Source organism: Mobula birostris, chromosome 1 (assembly GCF_030028105.1).
Source record: "Mobula birostris isolate sMobBir1 chromosome 1, sMobBir1.hap1, whole genome shotgun sequence".
NCBI classification, from domain to species: Eukaryota; Metazoa; Chordata; class Chondrichthyes; order Myliobatiformes; family Myliobatidae; genus Mobula; species Mobula birostris.
The window spans coordinates 6449018-6469604 of NC_092370.1; the positions used below are offsets into that span (position 1 = coordinate 6449018).

A 20587-nucleotide genomic window follows, 5' to 3' on the forward strand; every position below is an offset into this window, starting at 1 on the left:
ATTCAGGTGTTTGGAACACAGGATCAGTACTTTCCAGTAATCTACAGTACTGTGCAAAAGACGAAAGCACATATATATAACTAGAGTGCCTAAGACTTTTGCTCAGTAATGTATTTGTTAACGTGGAGCACGGTGGGACAGGTAGCAGAGGAGGAGTGCCAGGGGCAGGATGTGGTGTGGGTGCAGACAACAGGCAAGGTTATTTGATTCCAAACAGTTGGTTTATTGATCATTACAGAATGTCTGTCTGGTGCTTCCCGCTCCCTTCCTCTTTTCCAAACAATGATTCCCCTCTCCCTGCCTCCTTCCCACTCTCAGTCCACAACAGAGACCCATATCAGAATCAGGTTTATCATCACTCACATATGTCATGAAATTTGGTTTTTTTGTGGCAGCAGTACAGTGCAATAAACAAAATTACTGCAGTACAGTGCAAAAGTCTTAGGCAACCTAGCTAAGTATGTGCCTGAGACTTTTGTACAGTACTGCAAGTAAATGGATTGCAGTATTCCTGATCTAATTATCCACTTCATTTAACCTTACCTGTTCTAAAACTTTCACATGATTTTTTTCAACTGTAGGCTGTAGGTGAACTGCGCCTGATTGTTTCAGACTATGAATTAGATCTCAACTGTTGAACAAATTTATAATTAATAAAATATACAATCATCAGCTCAGCAGTTATTAAACGATGGATTAGCCACACAGTAAACCAAATTGTCATTTAAACATACGTGAATACAGCCGAATGAGACAGTGCTCCCCTGGGGCCAAGGAGCAAAAACATACATGCGCATTCAAAATTGAAAGGAAGGGGGAAAAAAAAACATAGTCAGGTAAGAAAACACACTTTTAGCCCAAGACCGAGTGGTAAATCCTGTAAATTAATGGTTCCCAGCAATCCAGACAGTAATTCCACCAATCTAACACTGGAGGGCAGCACCGACAAGAGAGGAAACACCCAGCCAAGCCCGGACACCACACTAAACACAAGCCCACGGCTTGAGGCCTAGTCCTTGTTACAAATGAGGTGATCCAGCTGCCTCCACACCAAGCAGGGGGAAGCGGGCTTGCGGCAATCAATGTCCAACAGGGTCTTGTTTTACTTAATCAAGAAACGGTACAACACCCAACATGAATCCAAGATGTGAAAAGCCCAGAAATAGAAAATAGAGAATGAAATTTAACTAACTGCATCAATTAAAGCATATATTTGAAGAGATCTAAACCATGAGCTCCCATTCCCAACCTGGGATCCATGGACCCCTTAATGGCATTTGTCCATGACATAAAGGAGGTTGGAACTAATGATTGTATTTGGCCCAATTCAGTGTTCAGACGCTCAGCTGGGCTAGGTTTAAATAGACAAAGCAATTTATTCATGCACTTCATAATGGAACAAACAAGCTTGTTCTTGAGTTTATTTTAGACCATAAGACCAAGGAGCAGGTCAGCCATTTGGCCCATCGAGTCTGCTCCACCATTTTATCATGAGCTGTCCATTCTCCCATTTAGTCCCACTCCCCCGCCTTCTCACCATAACCTTTGATGCCCTGGCTACTCAGATACCTATCAATCTCTGCCTTAAATACACCCAATGATTTGGCCTCCACTGCCGCCCGTGGCAACAAATTCCATAGATTCACCACCCTCTGACTAAAAAAATTTCTTCGCATTTCTGTTCTGAAAGGGTGCCCTTCAATCCTTAAGTCATGCCCTCTTGTACTAGACTCCTCCAATAAATTCTATTCATTCACGATCTCAAATAGATGATAAAAGTCTACAAGATCTTTTATGTCAAAGAGAAAAAGGAGTACAAACTGAATTTTTGGGCCACTCCTTTGCTTGCATCTTTGGAAAAGCTCTATTTCCACCTTTAATATCTTTATTTTTTCCTTTCAGGGTTCTTTTGAAGACCCTGACCTGGAGTTACACACAGGCTTCGGTTCTTTGTGGGAATGGGACCCATTCTTGGGGTTCCACGACTGGCTGTTATTCAACATGTCAAGGGTTTGGCCTGAGGGTCTCGATCGTGTTTGGAATCCTAAGATCTCAGGGCTCTGGAAGTGGGAGAATCAGGGTTGGGGAGGCTGGAAAATCTTTCGCTGCGGGCCCAAAGACCTGAGGTCTTTGCGATCTTCAGACACAGAGCTCGAAAAAAGTGATGATACCGGCTTTTAACATCGTAAACCAGCTGGATGTTGTTTTGTCTCCCGCTCGCTGTGAAAATGGGGGACACCTCCCTCTCCCTTGCCAGGGAGAGAACCTGTGGTTTGTTGAGTGTCGGATGAAATGCGAAGACTTTGGTCTGTGCCTTTGCTATTGCTTAGCTCACGCTTTGGCTCGGTGACGGTACCTATGCGCTTTTTTTTGCCAGTGAGGGGAAGGTGGGATTGTTGCTCGCTGCCACTTACACGCGGGAGGGGAGAACTGGGAAGGGGATCTTTGGGATTCTCACATTTAACTGTCGTTCATTCTTTGGGGCACTTCTCTGTTTCTGTGGATGCTTATGAAGGAAAAGCATTTCAGGATGTATATTGTATACATTTCTCTGACATTAAATTGTACCTTTGACATGGAGACTATTATAGAATAATTGACCTATTAAACACATAGTGATCAATAACCAGCTGAGGAAATCAATGGGCCGAGCTGTAGAGCTGCATCTGTGGGAGGAAAAGAACTGATGTTTGATATTGAAAACCTGTCAGTTTGCTGTGTTATATTTGACATTATCAACACAAGGAGCATCAAGTTCCATCAAATATCAGTGATCATATAAATTTATAAACAATATTACATTGTATTTTATACAGTAGGTGCATTGTACTTGAATTATAAACTCAAATAGTCATAATGTACTTACAAACTAAATGTCACAAATTCACATCTTCTATTTCCCGTTCCTATAAGCACATGAAACGGATTCTCTTTACTTATCACCATTACCTCCATGAGTTCTATCATCATAAAGACAGCTAAATGCTCAAAATAAAATCATTTTCTTAACTCTTAAGTATGCAAACTTGTGGTTTATTCATGGTTCTAACTCTGCCATGGACGGTCCCCAGCCCGGCTGTGAAAGGAGGAAGGTTGGGCAAAGGGGCTAGCAACCCCACCCTGTAAAAACCCAGAGCTACAGAAACACCAACAGAAGCTCCAAAGATCTCGTTCCTGGGAGAGGAAGGATCTTTGAAGATGGGCTACACCTGGGGACAACTTGAAAGGCTGGCCCAGGACAGAGGACTCTGGTGAGCTGTTGGTTGACAGCTTATACCCCAGTGGGGGTGATGGGATGGGAAGAAAAAGGAGGAGGAAGAGGAGAAAGAGAAGAATAGTTTTGGATTTTCATTATATAAGGCAATACTCAAAGTTATATTGTTAAGCAGAAAGGAGCAGAAGCTTTTAATTCCTGATTCATTGAGCCTACTTAGCAGATATCTGTGATGCTGAGATGATAAATAAAAAGCAACAATTCCACTTAGTGTTTCGAATACACTGGTATCCGACTACAATCCAGATCTAAATTAACAGAGAGCTGCACAAAACTCTGTAATGTGAATGTTTAGCTTTATTACAATATAGTAATACCTGGAGTGAAGGAAATAAAAAATGTTTACTTTTGAGTCCAACGGCAAATCGTTGACATTCTAACAGCCCTAAGTTATAATGCTCAGCACAAACTTAAATCACTGATATTGCAACTCAGTACACTCTAATCCCTGTTCAGATTTAGGGCACATACAGTGTGCCACATCCACAATGATCTAATGGTAATGTTAAGTTATGTATGGGAATATGTCCAGTTGATGAATTGCTGTTCTTCAGTTTTAATGTTCAACTTCAGACTTGGAACTTCATTATTCCTATTTTAATGAAGGTAAAAAATGTTATTTGAAAACCTCAAGTGGCTGGAAGGGGACTAATGAAAAATCGAGATTTGTGGGTGTATTTGTGGGTGAGCTGTTTTTTTTTCCTCCCATGTATGATGAGGAAGTTACTTATTGAACAAGATTGGAAAGTATGAAGTTTGAATTAAAGTCTGGTACAACATTATTCGTGAACAAGTATTACAAGTAACACTTAATTATAATGAAGTAATCAAAAAGGTAACGAAACAATGAGGAGGAAAGGACATTTAGCCAATGAGGAAAAGAAAAGTTACTTGCACTCACAACAGACACAATCATGGAAGACAAAACACTTTATTGTACAAACTTATATGGACCCTAGGGCATTGTTATAAAACCTGGTATTTACTACAAATGATTCTTATACTTTAAAAGACCATGTTCCACAAGTCCTCAGAAGCAACTAAAAAGAATCAGCACCATCATCGTTAGCAATATATCACAAATGCCAATTACAGATTGACAGCCACTTAGGAACAATCTTTAAAATAAGTGAAAAGGAGGGGAGGGTCACTTCATTACCAGGGGTAGACTACCGCTAACTGGGCTTCACGGCTTTTTCTGGGAATTGGAAAAATGTAATAAAACAAGAATCTGTAAAATTCTATGCCACATTTTCTCCTCTCCTTATTTCAGCGTTACCCACCACTGTTTCCTGTCCACTGCTCCAACCTACCTGCATATCGAGGATGATCCATGGCATTTCACCACTTGCCTTGTGCAAGTTTCCACAGTACACTTGCTCAAGAATTTCTGGGTTGAGGTTTTCTTGCATTGCATGGTTAGTACCAATTAAATTCATTGTATCATGTTTACAATGAACATCATCTCACCAACAAACTTGTGCAGGACTCAAAAACAGGAAGTGCCATGCACAGCAGGGTTCTACAAGCCAGTAAAACCACTGGAAAGTTATACTTTCAAAGAACAGTGTATGGCTACGTGGAAATGCAAGAATGGGGCTGGGGTGGAAAAGTTGATTTTGAGCACTTTGTGAAAGCAAGGATGGTAAGTTTGGAGAAACCAGCAAACTGCAGTTTAGGTCAACTAAACCTGTGTGTTGAGGTACATATTCATTTTGTACATGTACATTACATAATACCATTAGTTTATAGGAAAGGTGGGCACAGAGGTTATCACTGTGGCCGTGCATTTGGTCCTTTTTTTCTTGCTTGGTTGTCCGGCTGCTTGGCCAATTCACCATTTCCTTCAGTCTGAAATCGAAGGAGAATTAAGAGACCGTCCACTAGCTGGGCTGTTTGAAAAAGTAAACAGGTCTTTTTCTTTATCTTTCCCATCATGTTTGTGTTTATGCTTATGCTTGTGTTTATGCTTCTTCTTCTTTTTCTTGTGCTCGTGATGGTGATGATGGTGGTGTTCCCCATGCCTCGACGAACTTGACTCTTTGCCAAGTGAAGGAACTGGGGTAGTTGGCATGGAAATCATGCCTGTTTCTATAGCTGGTGTTTCTTTCCCTATGGAAATAACAGACACACAGTGATGTGTTATGCTTATCATTTCTTACTCACTGTCATCATATATTTCAATCCAGATTGACTGAATATCTGCTGTTAAACTTATTACATGTAATATGCAAATATGTACACAGATTGTCCGAGCATGCAACATCAGCTCTAGCAGACTGAGCAGGTGAGATTGACAGTGCGATCTAACAGCCAGTAAGACGGGTCTGTTACGCTTCGTGGAGAGTGAAGGGCATGGCGAGTCACAGAAGTACATCCACTGCAATCAAGGAAGACCCCAGTTGTGACAACTACTCCTACAACTGGACCCAGACTTCTGAGGTCGAGAGCGTGGAACTGCCCTGGTTGTCGAGCACTTTGCACCATCCTCCAAAAGCAGAATTTCTCAGTGGCCAACCATTTTAATTTCGATCCCTGTTCCCGTTCTGACATGTCAGTCCAAGGCCTTCTCTTTAGCCGTGCTAAGGCCACTCTCCATCTACTAACCTCCAGCCTGAGGGCATGAACATCGCTTTCTTCTTCTGGTGTTTTTTTTTCTTTTCCGCTCCCCCCTTTCCTCTTCTTATACTCCCCATTCTGGGCTCTTACCTAATCTCCTCAACTGCCTATCATCTCCCTATGGTGTCCCTCCTATTACCCTTTCTCCCATGGTCCACTTTCCTCTCCTATCAGATTCCTTCTTCTCCAGCCCTTTGCCTTTCCCAACCAGATGGCTTCACCTATCACCTTCCAGTTTGTCCTCCCTCCCATACCCCCTCATGTTTTATATTCTGGCATCTTCTCCCTGCCTTTCCAGTCCCAATGAAGAGTCTCAGCCTGAAATGTTGACTGTTTATTCATTTTCATAAATGCCGCTGACTTGCTGAGCTCTTCCAGCATTTTGTGCATGTTTCCCCAGTTCTACAGGTTTTCTACTTTAAAAATTCTCCCACACAAATTTCTTAGTGCTATAGCAGTGGCCGCACTATCGGATTCAGGACAATTTCCATGTCCTTATTGTGGGTTTCCATGTCGCTTACAACTTGGACTCAATAGTCACCATCAAATGTACAGAAGAAGAACTGCACAAAATCTGTCAACAGACAACCAATCAATCACACAGATGCACACAGGAACCATCATAAATTGAGTGCAGTAGATGATAATGATGTTCACAATAACAATAATGGAAAAATAAGCATCCGCCCCAGCACCATTACCAGCACTGGGTCTTACCACACATCCCTATGAAAGTCCCTGTCTCCACTGGTGTAACGCCACAGCTGTATCTTCCAGCTTCCTACACATGTTGCTCTTGTAGGACCTTCTGGTCAAAGGGGGCAGCATCACTCTCTCCTAATACTGTCCATCTCTGACTAGGATTACCTGCCCCTGAGCTTGTGCTGGTTTAAACATGGCACCAGGGATGATAAGAAGGCTAAGAAAGCATATGATGTGTTCGTCTTCACTAATCAGTGGATTGAGACCAGTGGAGCTGAGAGGTAAACTTGTAGCTCTATAAAACCCTGGTTGGACCACATCTGCAATACTGTGTTCAGTTCTGGCCTCATTATAGAAAGGATGTGGAAGTTTTAGAGAGAGTGAAGAGGAGATTTACCAGGATGCTGCCCGGACTGGAGAGCATGCCTTATGAACAAAGGCTGAGCAAGCTCAAGCTCTTCTCTTTAAAGTGGAGGATGTGAGATGTACAGGTTAGATAGCCAGAGACTTTTTCCAAGGGTGGAAATAACTAATATGAGAGGACATAATTTTAAATTGATTGGAGGAAATTATGGGGGCCGGGGGGTGGGGAATGTCTGAAGGTTAAGTGTTATTTTACAGAGAGTGGTGAATGTGTGGGACGTGCTGCTAGGGGTGGTGGCCGAGGCATTAGGGGACTTGAAGAAATTCTTGAATAGACATGCATGTTAGAATAATGGAGGGTTATTTAAGAGGGAAGGCTCAAATTGATTTTAGAGTAGGTTTTAAAGGGTCAGCACAACATTGTGGGCTGAAGAGCCCATGCCACGCTGTAACATTTTATTCTCCACGTTCCAAGTCATTATTCAAATGAATGAGAGGCATTGACAATGGCTGGGAGAAAGGTGAGCAGTTGTAGTTTTACAATTTAAGTGAATCATAATTATTTAATTGATTTTAGTGCTTGTGTAAACTTAGTTTAAATGCAAAGACAAAGTAATTACATTTTTTGTATGTGCCAATGTTACCAATTATAACAGTAAGATGTGATGCTGCGGCTTTTACAAGGCATTGACCAGACTCCACTTGGAGTATTGTGAACAGGTTTGGGCCCCATTTCTAAGAAAGGAGGTGCTGTCACTGGAGACGGTCCAGAGGAGGTTTACAAGAATGAACTATTCATTTATTTAGAGATGCAATGTGGAATAGCCCTTCTGGCCCTTTGAACTGCACTGCCCAGCAACCGTAGGTAATCCATGGGTCAGTTTACAATGATCAATGAATTTACTAACTTGTAGCTCTTTGGACTGTAGGGAAAAACAGGAGCACCTAGGGGAAACCCACACGTTCCAAGGGGAGGATGTACAAACTCCTCACTGAAGACGCCGGGATTGAACTCCGAAGGCACAAGCTGTAATAACGTCGGGCTAACTGCTACACCACTATGGTGCCCCACAGTGATCCCAGGAATGAAAGTGTTAACGTATGAGGAGCATTTGATGGCTCTGAGCCTGTACTCAATGGAGTTCAGAAGAATGGGGCGGGGATCTCATTGAAACCTATTGAATGTTGAAAGGCCCAGGTACAGTGGATGTGGAGAGGATGTTTCCAGTAGTGGGAGAGTCTAGGACCAGACGGTACAACCTCAGAATAGGATGTCCCTGTAGAAGGGAGATGACCAGGAATTTCTTTAGCCAGAGGGTGGTGAATCTGAGCAATCCATTGCCACAGACTGCTGTGTAGCCCAAGTCACTGGGTATATTTGAAGCAGAGGTTGATGGGTTCTTGATTAGTAAGGGTGTCACAGAGCAGAAGACAAAAGAATGGGGTTGAGCAGAATAATAATCAGCCATGATTGAAATGCGAAGCAGACCTAATGGGCCAAATAGCCTAACTCTGCTCGTTTGTCTTATGGTCTAAATGTTCATGAATAGGAATGCTATCAAGGTCCTGATCACATGAATAGCCTTGAACAGTTTGTGAGTCTAGGTGAGTAAGACGTTGGGGTGGTGGGACCTCACTACCTGTGAAAGAGATTTCTGTCAGCTCAGCTGGCTGGCTGCGCTAAGACAGACCTCATGCTTCACTGGGAAACAGCTGCCTGCTTACAGTCAAGTCACCAGAGGAAAGTTGTGCCAGAACCTATACTAGAACAAAGAACATTGATGGCCTAGTCGCAGGTGGGTAACAATTTTTCAAGTAACAAAAGATCGGCGCAATGTTTTCTCCATTTCAGAAATGAAGTCTGAAATAGTCCAAAGAAATGACAAATTCTATTATTTATATTGAAAGCAATTTCAGTGGCCCATTGAACTCTCAGTTGGTCTGTTGTATATGCTGCAGACTGCGGATAATTGGCAAAGTATTTCACTATTCATACTACAAACCAGATCTTGTTCCAATGGTAGCTGATGTTTTTCCAATTATCCATTGGCCTCAATGTACTTGACTGAGTTAGAGCTCTTCATTCAGCAAAAACAATAGTTCTTGTAATTCATCCCATATACATTTCAGCTATCAATTTTTTGGGAATTTTTTTTCTTTGTTTTTTTACAATAAGTAATGACTCTAAACTTTGTATATTAACTGATGTGACCACCATACAAGTTCGTGCTTGAACAATGAGTCTACTAATCATCTACACAGATTCTTCCACATATCAGCTTACTATAACTGAGGACAACCTTTTTTTCCTGTTAATAAGACCATAAGATACAGGAGCAGAATTTGGCCCCTTGAGTCTGCTCTGCCATTTCATCATGGCTGATTCAATTTTCCTCTCGGCCCTAATTTCCTGCCTTCTTCCCATATCCCTTTATGCCCTGACCAATTAAGAATCTATCAACCTCTGCTTTAAATATACATAAAGGCTTGGCCCCAACAGCTGCCTGCAGCAAAGAATTCCAGATTCAGCACTCTCTGGCTAAAGAAATTACTCAACTCTGTTCTAAAAGGATGCCCCTTTATTCTGAGGCTGCGTCGTCTGGTCTTAGACTCTCCCACCGTAGAAAACATCCTTTCCACATCCACTTGATAGGCTTAAATGAGGTCACCCCTCATTCTGCTGAATTTTAGTAAATACAGGCCCAGAGCCATCAGACACTCTTCATATGGCTAGACATTCAGCCCTGGAATCATCCTCATGAACCTCCTTTGAACCCTCTCCAGTTTCATCACAACCTTTCTATGATAAGGGGGTTCAAAACTGCTCACAATACTCCAAGTGAAGCCTCACCAGTGCTTTAAAAAGTCTCAACATTACGTCCTTGCTTTTATATTCTAGCCCTCTTGAAATGAATGCTAACACTGAATTTGCCTTCCTCACCACAGACATAATCTGAAAATTAACCTTTAGGGGATCCTACACAAGCACTCCCAAGTCCCTTTGTGCCTCAGTATTCTGCATTTTCTCTCCATTTAGAAGATAGACAACCCTTTCATTTCAGTTATGATTAATGTATCGGTTTCTCCTACCTGGTGTAGATGGTCGTTCCAGTATGTTCAGTTGATGATATATAAAGGCCTGACTATCGTGAACGGAGTCCATGTCAATCTCCTCATCCTCTTGAGAATTCGAAAACTAAAGAGAAAACAGAAAGAAGATGTTTCCCCTTCAAACTACAGATATAAATAGTTATGATTGGGAATTAAAATGTTAACTGTCATTGCAACGATCAGTTCAGTTCCTAGAAACAAAGCAATAATGTCTGTGAATCCACAAGTCCACTAGAGGCTGGAGGCCGAAGGCAACGGCCTGTCCTGGAGTCAGACGACAGTGTACTTGCGTGGTGAGGAATGTCATCTTATTTCACTGTTCTTGCCTTGTTGCCAGGTACATTCTGTTTTGCCGTGTTCGGTCTTGTTGCACCAAGCTGCATGGGCTTGGTACACTGGTGCCAGAATGTGTGGCAAAATTTGTAGGCTATCCCAGCACACTCTCGGGTGCGTTGGCTGTTAACACAAATGACACATTTCACTGTACGTTTCGACGTACATGTGATAAATAAATCTCAATCTGAGTTAACTTTTTAAGAATCCCGAGTGTGATGTAAGATACTTCATAAAAATCGAAATTTGCCACATTAGATATGCAGGTATCCTTTTATCTTGTTGCTTACAGCCTCAAGAAACCCTTAATAGTCTTGTGAACATGCCTCTTGTATGATATTAATTGGATGCTCTTACTCCCATCATTTTCAGATCACTGATCACTTGTGTTAATAACAGATTATATTATTGATATGAGCTGAAGCAGCTTAAAAAAAGATGAATGTGAGAAGGTAACACTGGAATAGGAGTAAGAGCATCCAATTATTATACAAGAGGCATGTTCACAGGACTATTAAGGGCTTATTGAAGCTGTAAGCAACAAGGTAGGAGGATACCTGCACATCTAATGTGGTAAATTTGGATTTTTATAAAGTATTTCACATCACACTTGGGATTCTTAAAACTAGAGACATCATGTTGAAAATTGGTTAACAGGCAAACGAAAGAGAGCAAGAATAAATGGAATGTCAGTAAAATGCCAGGTTTTACGTAATTTGTGAGCTTGTGCAAGGATCAGCCCAGACTTCAGCTATTTACAGTCTTTATTAAGTTATTAACTTATTCTGCTGAGTACTTTGTTCAGTTCCCAACTGTGAGATGTACAGCATGAATTCTTCACCTCATTTCAATTCTGCCCTCTGCCTGCTATGGTATTCCAATGTGGCCAGTGTCAGCTTCAGGAAAGAAAAACAACACAACTCATCTTTCAGCTAGAATTCCACAAACCTCAGACTTCTGCTTTGAGTTTAACTTGAGAAGGGGAGATTTACCAGGATGTTGCCATGACTAGAGGGCATGTCTTATGAGGAAACGTTGAGTGAGCTAGGGGTTTTCTCTGGAGTGAAGGAAGATAAGAGGTGACTTGATAGAGGTGTGCAAGATGATAAGAGGTATAGTTAGAGTGGACAGCCAAAGACTTTATCCCCAGAGTGGAAATGGCTAATAGAAGGGGATGTCATTTTAAAGTGATTGGAGAAAAGCATGGGGGGGAGGCGGGGGAAGTCAGAGGTAAGCTCTTTACACAGAGGGTGGTAGGTGTTTGGAATACCCTGCCAGGGATGGTGTAGAGGCAGATACATTAGGGGCACTTAAGAAATTCTTGGATAGGTACACACATAATAGAAAAATGGAGGGCTGTGTAGGAGGGAAGGGGTTGATTGATCTTGAGTAGGTTAAAAGGTCAGTACAAGATCTTGGGCCAAAGGGCCTGCACTGCGCTGTAATATTCTACATTTAGACTGCAACCATCGCTTTCATTTCCTCTCAAAATCCACGTTTCTACTCAGGCTATTTAATAGAGATTGACTCTAGCAGAGCTACTGAAAGAGGAATCGGGTTGGGTTTTAGTACAGAATAAGTAGTGCTCGGATCCTTTAGCCTCTTTCTTCCTTAGACTCGGAGTTTATCCTATACTCCCCCACTTTTTGCTGCAGATTCTCACATCTTCTCTGAACACATTATTTTTCTATAGTTGTTGCATCATCATTGCTGCTGCCTTCCATTATTACCACTCAATGCTTGACAATCTAATTTTTAAATACCTTTTCTTGTATTGTACTTATTTAATACGTTCTCTTTTAATAACCAGCTTCTAACATAAATATCTCTTTTCTCTTTCCCCATAAATACTGATAACTGGCTAGATGTTTTCAGCAATCTACTCCTGTTATAATTATCGTAAAGAATTGCTCGCATTTCAGAAAATTAATTTCCAGATAATCAGAAGAACCTCCTTACTTTGATTTTTAGTTTAACTTTGCTGTTGTCTTCATCTTTTTCCAGAACTTGGCCAGGTTCCAGTGGAGAGCCAAGTGGAGTGTCAGCTTTTCTCTTCACACTCTGCGCTCCAGGTATAGTGGATGCAGGGTCCTTAGCAAGATGCTCTTCCTCCTGGGAAAGAACGCATGTTCATGATAATACATCTTTCACAGTTTGACAGCTCCTTGTTGACAACTGACAAAGGCACACCTCTAGGATGTGTGTTTAGCCTGCTGTTCTGCACTCTACACCCACGACTGTCTGGTTAGGCACAGCTCAAAAGTCATCTATCAATTTGCCAATGATACACTATTGTTGAATGAATTTCAGATGGTGATGAGGAGGTGTATATAGCGAGATAGATCAGCTGGTTGAGTGGTATTACTACAACAACCTTGTACTCGAAGTCAGTAAAACCAGGGAATTGATTGTTGACTTCAGGACGGGGAATCAGTGGGAGGAAACACCAGTCCTCATGAAGGGGTCCGCATTAGAAAGGGTGCTGAGCCGTTTCAAGACTCCTGGTGTCAACATCTCTGAAGATCTATCCCTGGCCCCAAAGACTGATGCAACCATGAAGGTAGCAAGGCAGTGGATACATTTCATTAGAAGAGATTCAGTATGTCACCAAAAATGAGCAAATTTCTGCAATGTGCTGTGGAAAGCATTCTAACTGGTCACATCACCACCTAGTATGGAGGGAGCACTGCACTGCACAGCACAGCATCGGAAAAATCTGCAAAGGGTTGTAAACTCAGCTAACTCCATCATGACTCCCCAGCGTCGAGGACACCTTCAAAAGGCAATGCCTCAAAAAGAAGGCATCCATCGTTAAGGACCCATCACCCCGGACATGCCCTCTAATCCTGGCTACAATCAAAGATGTGACACTGGAACTACAAGACACACATTCAGTATTTTAGGAACAGCTTCTTCCCCTCTGCCATCAGATTTCTGAATGGACATTGAACCCATGAGCACTGCCTCAGTATTTTTGGGGGGGTTTTTTTGCACTATTTATTTAATTTTTTAAATACACCTTTATTATAAATTATAATATATTTTATGCATTGCACTATACTGCTGCTGCAAAACAACAAATTTCACAACACAGGTCAATGATAATAAACCTGATTCTGATTCAAGATCTCTATAAATGCTTCACAGATAAAGTATTTCAAAAGGAAAAATAAAGAATGATGCCTTGGTGCATTAAAAAGGACGACCTACTGTAAGTTCAAGAAACCTGAAGTTGTTTGGATGGAGATGACAATTAGAAAAGGAAAGAAACTACTTATAGGACTAGTGTACTGGCTCTGATGCACACAGTAAGATGGAGACTAAAGTAAAATTAGTGAGAGTTTGTCAGAGGTAGGGTGATAATCATGGGTGATGTTAATCTACATGCAAATTGGAAACATCAAATCAACTTTCAGAGTAAACTTATTATCAAAGTACTTATGTATTACAATGTACTAGCTCTGGATTCAATTTCTGGCAGGAATTCACAGCAAAAATAAGGAAATACAATAGAATCTATGAAAAACATACATAATTAAAGCAACACACACAAAATGCTGGAGAAAGGGAAGGGGGAGGAGACTCATTGGGAGGTATTAAGACAGGTGAGAAGAGGCAAGAGGCCAGAGTGGGGAATAGAAGAAGGAGGGAGGGGGAGGGATATTTTAAAACTTAATTAAAGACTGACATCAATGTGCAAAAGAAGACACATTATGCAAATAAAAAATACTGAGAACAAGAGTTGTACAGTCCCAGAACATGAATATGTAGGTTGTGGAAAGAGCCTGATGTTTTAAGGGTAATAACTGTTCCTGAACCTGGTGGTGTGGGACCAAGGGCTTCTGTATCTCCTGCCAGATAATAGTAGCAAGAGGAGAGAATGAAGTTGAGAAAATCAACAGATGCTGGGAATCCAAACACACACACAAGATGCTGGTGGAACTCCGAAGATCAGGCAGCACCTATGGAAAAGAGTAAACAGTTGATGTTTCAGGATGAGACCCTTCATCAAGAAGAGAGCTTGGCCTGTATAGTGGGGGTCTTTTTATTGATGAATGCTGCTTTCTTGTGGTAGCACTACACACAGGGATAGGCTAAATGAAGAGTTCAGATGCCGTTTCTGGCAATGGCATGTTCGGAGCCAAGCAGAAACAAAACTATAGTAGCACACAAAATGCAGGAGGAACTCAGCAGCTCAGGCAGCATCTATGGACAGGAATAAACAGATGACATTTCTGGCTGAGATCCTTCATCAGTAAGCCTGGTAGAATGCAATGAGGTAGGATTAATTAGTGATCTCATGGCAAAAATACACCCAGGCAGAAATGAACATAATTCACAGAAATTTTACATTTAGTTTGTATAAGAGCAGAATGGGCTCAAGGTTGACATTTAAAACTTAAATAAGGGCAATTAAGTGACCAGGTGAAAAGCTAGCTAAAATGTTGGCAATGTAGATTAGTTGATCAATCAATTGAAATACAGTGACGGACACTGAAAAAGATCTGAAGAGTATTTGGAATAGTTATATTCTGACAAGGAATGACCAATGCCATGGTTAACCAAACATAAATTGGGAGCAGGGCTGAAGATTGAACAGAGTGTAAAAACACCAAAGAATCATTAAAAGTTTAATAGAAAAGGTAAAAATTCGGGTATGAGACAGCATTAGTTACAATTGCAAAAAAAAAAGATTTCTATTAATTTAGGAAAACAGCAAGGTATCATGCAATACACACAAAATGCTGGAGGAACTAAGCAGGCCAGGCAGCATCTATGGCAAAGAGTACACAGTTCTGTTTCAGACCGAGACTCTTCATCAGAACTTTTCCAAAGATTCCATGCTGTTCTGTACTCAGTTATTGGTGCAGAACTTGAATCACAGCCTTCCCATTCAAAACTGGAGAGCTACCTCAAAATGAAGACTGACAATCAGATAAACCCAGCAGATTGCATCACATTACTGTTTTATAAACAGACTGCATTCAGAAGAAAGTATTTTTAAGATTTCACAACCTCCCAACGTGTTTTATAATTAAATTAGTAATCCTTCCTCGCCTTCAATTTCCTGCAAGTGTGACCTGATTCCAGCTAGGGCAAGTGAACATAGACTATATAACAGTACCAGCACAGTAGAGGCCTTTCAGCCTGTGATGTTGTGACCAATCTTATGCTTCCCTTCCACATAACTGTCCATTTTTCTTTATTCCTCTGCCCATCTTGTAAATGCTTCTAATGTATCTGCCTCTGCTACTACACCCGGTTGTGCACTGTGCAGAAAAAAATACCTCTGACATCCCTTGTACTTTCCTCCAATCACCTTAAAATTATGCCTCCATGTTAGCCATTTTTGCCCTGGGATAAAGGCACTGGCTGTCCACTCTTATCTAAGCCTCTTATCATTAAGTCATCTGTCATTCTCCATTGCTCCAGAGAGAAAAGCCTGACATTCGAGACCAATAAAGAGGAGTGAAATCAAACAAGAGAAAAAGAAATAAAAAGGAAAAAAAGACTGCATTGAAAACATAATAGAAGGTTACTGAGCTGAAACATTCGCTTCCTTTTCTTGCAGTTGCTGACTAACCTGCCAATCATTTCTCATGCTTTCTGATTTTGCAATAGAACAAAAGGAAGAATATTTTGAAAACAACTTTCATGAATGATAACAACCAATTTTAATTGTTTCATGATAATCAAAAAGAAAATGCACATACTAGAAATATAAAATAGAAACAAAAAATGTTGGAAAATCTCAGCAGGTCAAGCCACTTCTGCGGGCCAAAGTGTTGACTCTTTATTCCTCTGTACAGACGCTGCCTGACCTGCCAAGTTCCTCCAGCATCTTACAACATACAACATAGAAAACCTACAGCACAATACAGGCCCTTCGGCCCACAATGCTGTGCTGAACACGTACTTACTTCAGAAATTACCTAGGGTTACCCATAGCCTTCTATTTTCTTAAGCTCCATGTACCTATCCAGGAGTCTCTTAAAAGACCCTATTGTATCCGCCTCCACCACCGTCACCTGCAGCCCATCCATGCACTCACCACTCTCTGTGTAAAAAACTTACCCCTGACATCTCCTCTGTATCTACTCCCAAGCAATTTAAAACTGTGCCCTTGCGTGTTAGCCATTTCAGCCCTGGGAAAAAGCCTCTGACTATCTACACAATCAATGCCTCTCATCATCTATACACCTCTATCAAGTCACCTCTCATCCTCCGTCACTCCAAGGAGAAAAGGCCAAGTTCACTCAACCTATTCTCATAAGGCATACTCCCCAATACAGGCAACATCCTTGTAAATCTCCTCTGCACCCTTTCTATGGTTTCCACATCCTTTCTGTAGTGAGGTGACCAGAACTGAGCACAGTACTCTAAGTGGGGTCTGACCAGGGTCCTATATAGCTGCAACATTACCTCTCAGCTCTTGAACTCAATCCCACGGTTGCTGAAGGTCAATGCACTGTATGCCTTCTTAACCACACAGTCAACCTGTGCAGCAGCTTTGAGTGTCCTGTGGACTCAGACCCCAAGATCCCTCTGATCCTCCACACTGCCAAGAGTCTGACCATTAATAATATATTCTGCCATGATGTTTGACCTACCAAAATGAACCACTTCACACTTATTTGGGTTGAACTCCATCTGCCACTTCTCAGCCCAGTTTTGCACCCTGTCAATATCCCGCTGTAACCTCTGACAGCCCTCCACATTATCCACAACACCCCTAACCTTTGTGTCATCAGCAAATTTACTAACCCATCCCTTCACTTCCTCATCCAGCTCATTTATAAAAATCATGAAGAGTAAGGGTCCCAGAACAGATTCCCGAGGCACACCACTGGTCACCAACCTTCATGCAGAATATGACCTGTCTACAACCACTCTTTGCCTTCTGTGGGCAAGCCAGTTCTGGATCCACAAAGCAAGCTCCCCTTGGGATCCCATGCCTCCTTACTTTCTCAGTAAGCCTTGCATGGGGTACCTTGTCAAATGCCTTGCTGAAATCCATATACACTACATCTACTGCTCTACCTTCATCAATGTGTTTATCATAAATTCAAATCAAAAATTCAATCAGGCTCGTAAGGCACCACCTGCCTTTGACAAATCCATGCTGACTATTCCTAATCATATTATGCCTCTCCAAATGTTCATAAATCCTGCCTCTCAGGATCTTCTCCACCAACTGGACTCACTGGTCTATAATTTCCTGGGCTATCTCTTCTCCCTTTCTTGAATAAGGGAACAACATCTACAACCCTCCAATCCTCCAGAACCTCTTCTGTCCCTAATGATAATGCAAAGATCATTGCCAGAGGCTCAGTAATCTCCTCCTTCATGTCCCACAGTGGCCTGAGGTACATCTCGTCTGGTCCCGGTAACTTATCCAACTTGATGCTTTCCAAAAGCTCCAGTACATCCTCCCTCTTAATGTCTACATGCTCAAGCCTTTCAGTCCACTGTAAGTCATCCCTACAATTGCCAAGGCCCTTTTCTGTAGTGAATACTGAAGCAAAGTATTCATTAAGTACCTCCGCTATTTCCTCCGGTTCCATACACACTTTTCTACTGTCATACTTGATTGGTCCTATTCTCTCACGTCTTATCCTCTTGCTCTTCAAATACTTGTAGAATGCCTTGGGGTTTTCCTTAATCCTGTCCGCCAAGGCCTTCTCATGGCCCCTTTTGGCTCCTAATTTCATTCTTAAGCTCCTTCCTGCTAGCCTTACAATTTTCTAGATCTCTATCATTACCTAGTTTTTTGAACCTTTTGTAAACTTTTCTTTTCTTCTTGACTAGATTTCCAAGAGCCTTTGTACACCATGGTTCCTGTACCCTACCATCCTTTCCGTCTCATTGGAATGTACCTGTGCAGAACGCCACGCTAATATCCCTTGAACATTTGCTACGTTTCTGCCGTACATTTCCCTGAAAACATCTGTTCCCAACTTATGCTTCCAAGTTCCTGCCTGATAGCTTCATACTTCCCCTTACTCCAATTAAATGCTTTTCTAACTTGTCTGTTCCTGTTGTCTATCCCTCTCCAATGCTATGGTAAAGGAGATAGAATTGTGATCACCATCTCCAAAATGCTCTCCCACTGAGAGACCTGATACCTGACCAGGTTCATTTCCCGATACCAGATCAAGTACAGGCTCTCCTCTTAGGCTTATCGACATATTGTGTCAGGAAGCCTTCCTGAACACACCTAACAAACTCCACTCCATCTAAACCCCTTGCTCTAGGGAGATGCCAATCAAGGTAAATTAAAATTTTTTCCATCATGACCACCCTGTTATGATTCCACCTTATTTTGTGTGTGTTGCACTAGTATTTTCTGAATTTTAAAAAGTACTTCTTTTCCAGCACATAAAAAACTGAGTGGCAATCCAGGAACAATAATCTTGTGATATACTCAATGGAATTAAGAATCGGAGATCTTACTGAAACATACGATATTCAAGTAAATTAAGACCATAAGACATAGGAAGATAAACAGGCCATTCAGCCCAGCAAGTCTGCTCCGCCATTCCAATATGGCTGATTTATAATCCTTCTCACCCCATTCTCCTGACTTCTCCCTGTAACCTTTGCCCTCCTGACAAATCAACAACTTATCAACTCCCGCTTTGAATTTACTCAATGACTTGGCCTCCACGGCAGTTTGTAGCAGTGAATTGCACAGATTCACTACCCTCTGGATAAAGAAATTCCTCTTCATCTCTGTTCTAAAAGGGATGAGGGATGTCTCTCTACTCTGAATCTGTGCCCTCTGGTCCCAGACCCTCAGCCTTTCAATATTCGATAGATTTCGATGCGACCCCCCCCCCACCCCCCCAATTCTTCTAAACTCCAGCAAGCACAGGCCTAAAGCCACCAAACACTCTTCATACCCAGAATTATCATCATCTGCAGAGGCCACTTGATTTTAGTGGGGAAAAGGGAAGATAATCTCAGGAGCAAGAGCCAGCCATTTGGGACAAACATTTTCTTTACACTGTTCACTGAAGAACAAAGTTGGAGACTTAAGGGCAAGGCTGCTGTATTGTAGGGGACTGAGGATTTGCTGTATTCTGTGCTTTACCGAGATGTGGCTTACTCAGAGTATGCCAGCTATGGCGATCAGACCTGAAGTCTTCTCAATATACAGGACAGACTGAACTGGTGATTCAGAAAAGGCAAAAGGTGGAGGTGTGAGGTTCAGCATAAACTCCCTTGTGGTGCTCCAACGTGGCAGTTTTGTTGTACTCATGTTCCCCTGGCCTGGAATTCTAACAATCAAATACTGATCACTCCACTTACAAGGAGAGTTCTCCTCTGTGATCCTGACCGCAGTTTACATTCCACCAGTGGACAATTACAATCAAGCGTTACGTCTGTGGTGGGAAAGCTGTTGGAAAAGATTCTTAGAGATAGGATCTATAGGCATTTGGAGAATCATGGTCTGATCAGGGACAGTCAGCATGGCTTTGTGAAGGGCAGATCGTGTCTAACAAGCATGATAGAGTTCTTTGAGGAGGTGACCAGGCATATAGATGAGGGTAGTGCAGTGGATGTGATCTATATGGATTTTAGTAAGGCATTTGACAAGGTTCCACATGGTAGGCATATTCAGAAAGTTAGAAGGCATGGGATCCAGGGAAGTTTGCCAGGTGGATTCAGAATTGGCTTACCTGCAGAAGGCAGAGGGTCGTGATGGAGGGAGTACATTCAGATTGGAGGATTGTGACTAGTGGTGTCCCACCTCTACTTTTCGTGATTTTTATTAACAACCTGGATGTGGGGGTAGGAGGGTGGGTTGGCAAGTTTGGAGACGACACAAAGATTGGTGGTGTTGTAGATAGTGTAGAGGATTGTCAAAGATTGCAGAGAGACATTGACAGGATGCAGGAGTGGGCTGAGAAGTGGCAGATGGAGTTCAACCTGGAGAAGTGTGAGGTGGTATACTTTGGAAGGACAAACTCCAAGGTAGAGTACAAAGTAAATGGCACGATGCTTGGTAGTGTGGAGGAGCAGAGGGATATCGGGGTACATGTCCACAAATCCCTGAAAGTTGCCTCACAGGTGGATAGGGTAGTTAAGAAAGCTTATGGGGTGTTAGCTTTCATAAGTCGAGGGATAGAGTTTAAGAGTCGCGATGTAATGATGTAGCTCTATAAAACTCTGGTTAGGCCA

General features: G+C 41.9%; 1 protein-coding gene across 1 annotated transcript in view; it reads right to left on the reverse strand.

Annotated features, from left to right (window-relative positions):
• Positions 1-1498: 1498 nt before the first annotated feature.
• The window catches only part of taf2 (TAF2 RNA polymerase II, TATA box binding protein (TBP)-associated factor), a 141081-nt gene continuing 121992 nt past the window's right edge, over positions 1499-20587 (reverse strand). Inside the window, exon 26 of the mRNA XM_072251969.1 lies at positions 1499-5386. Within this exon, the coding sequence (XP_072108070.1) occupies positions 5121-5386 (266 nt within the window). The 3' untranslated portion in view covers positions 1499-5120. The remainder of the gene's footprint in view (positions 5387-20587) is intronic.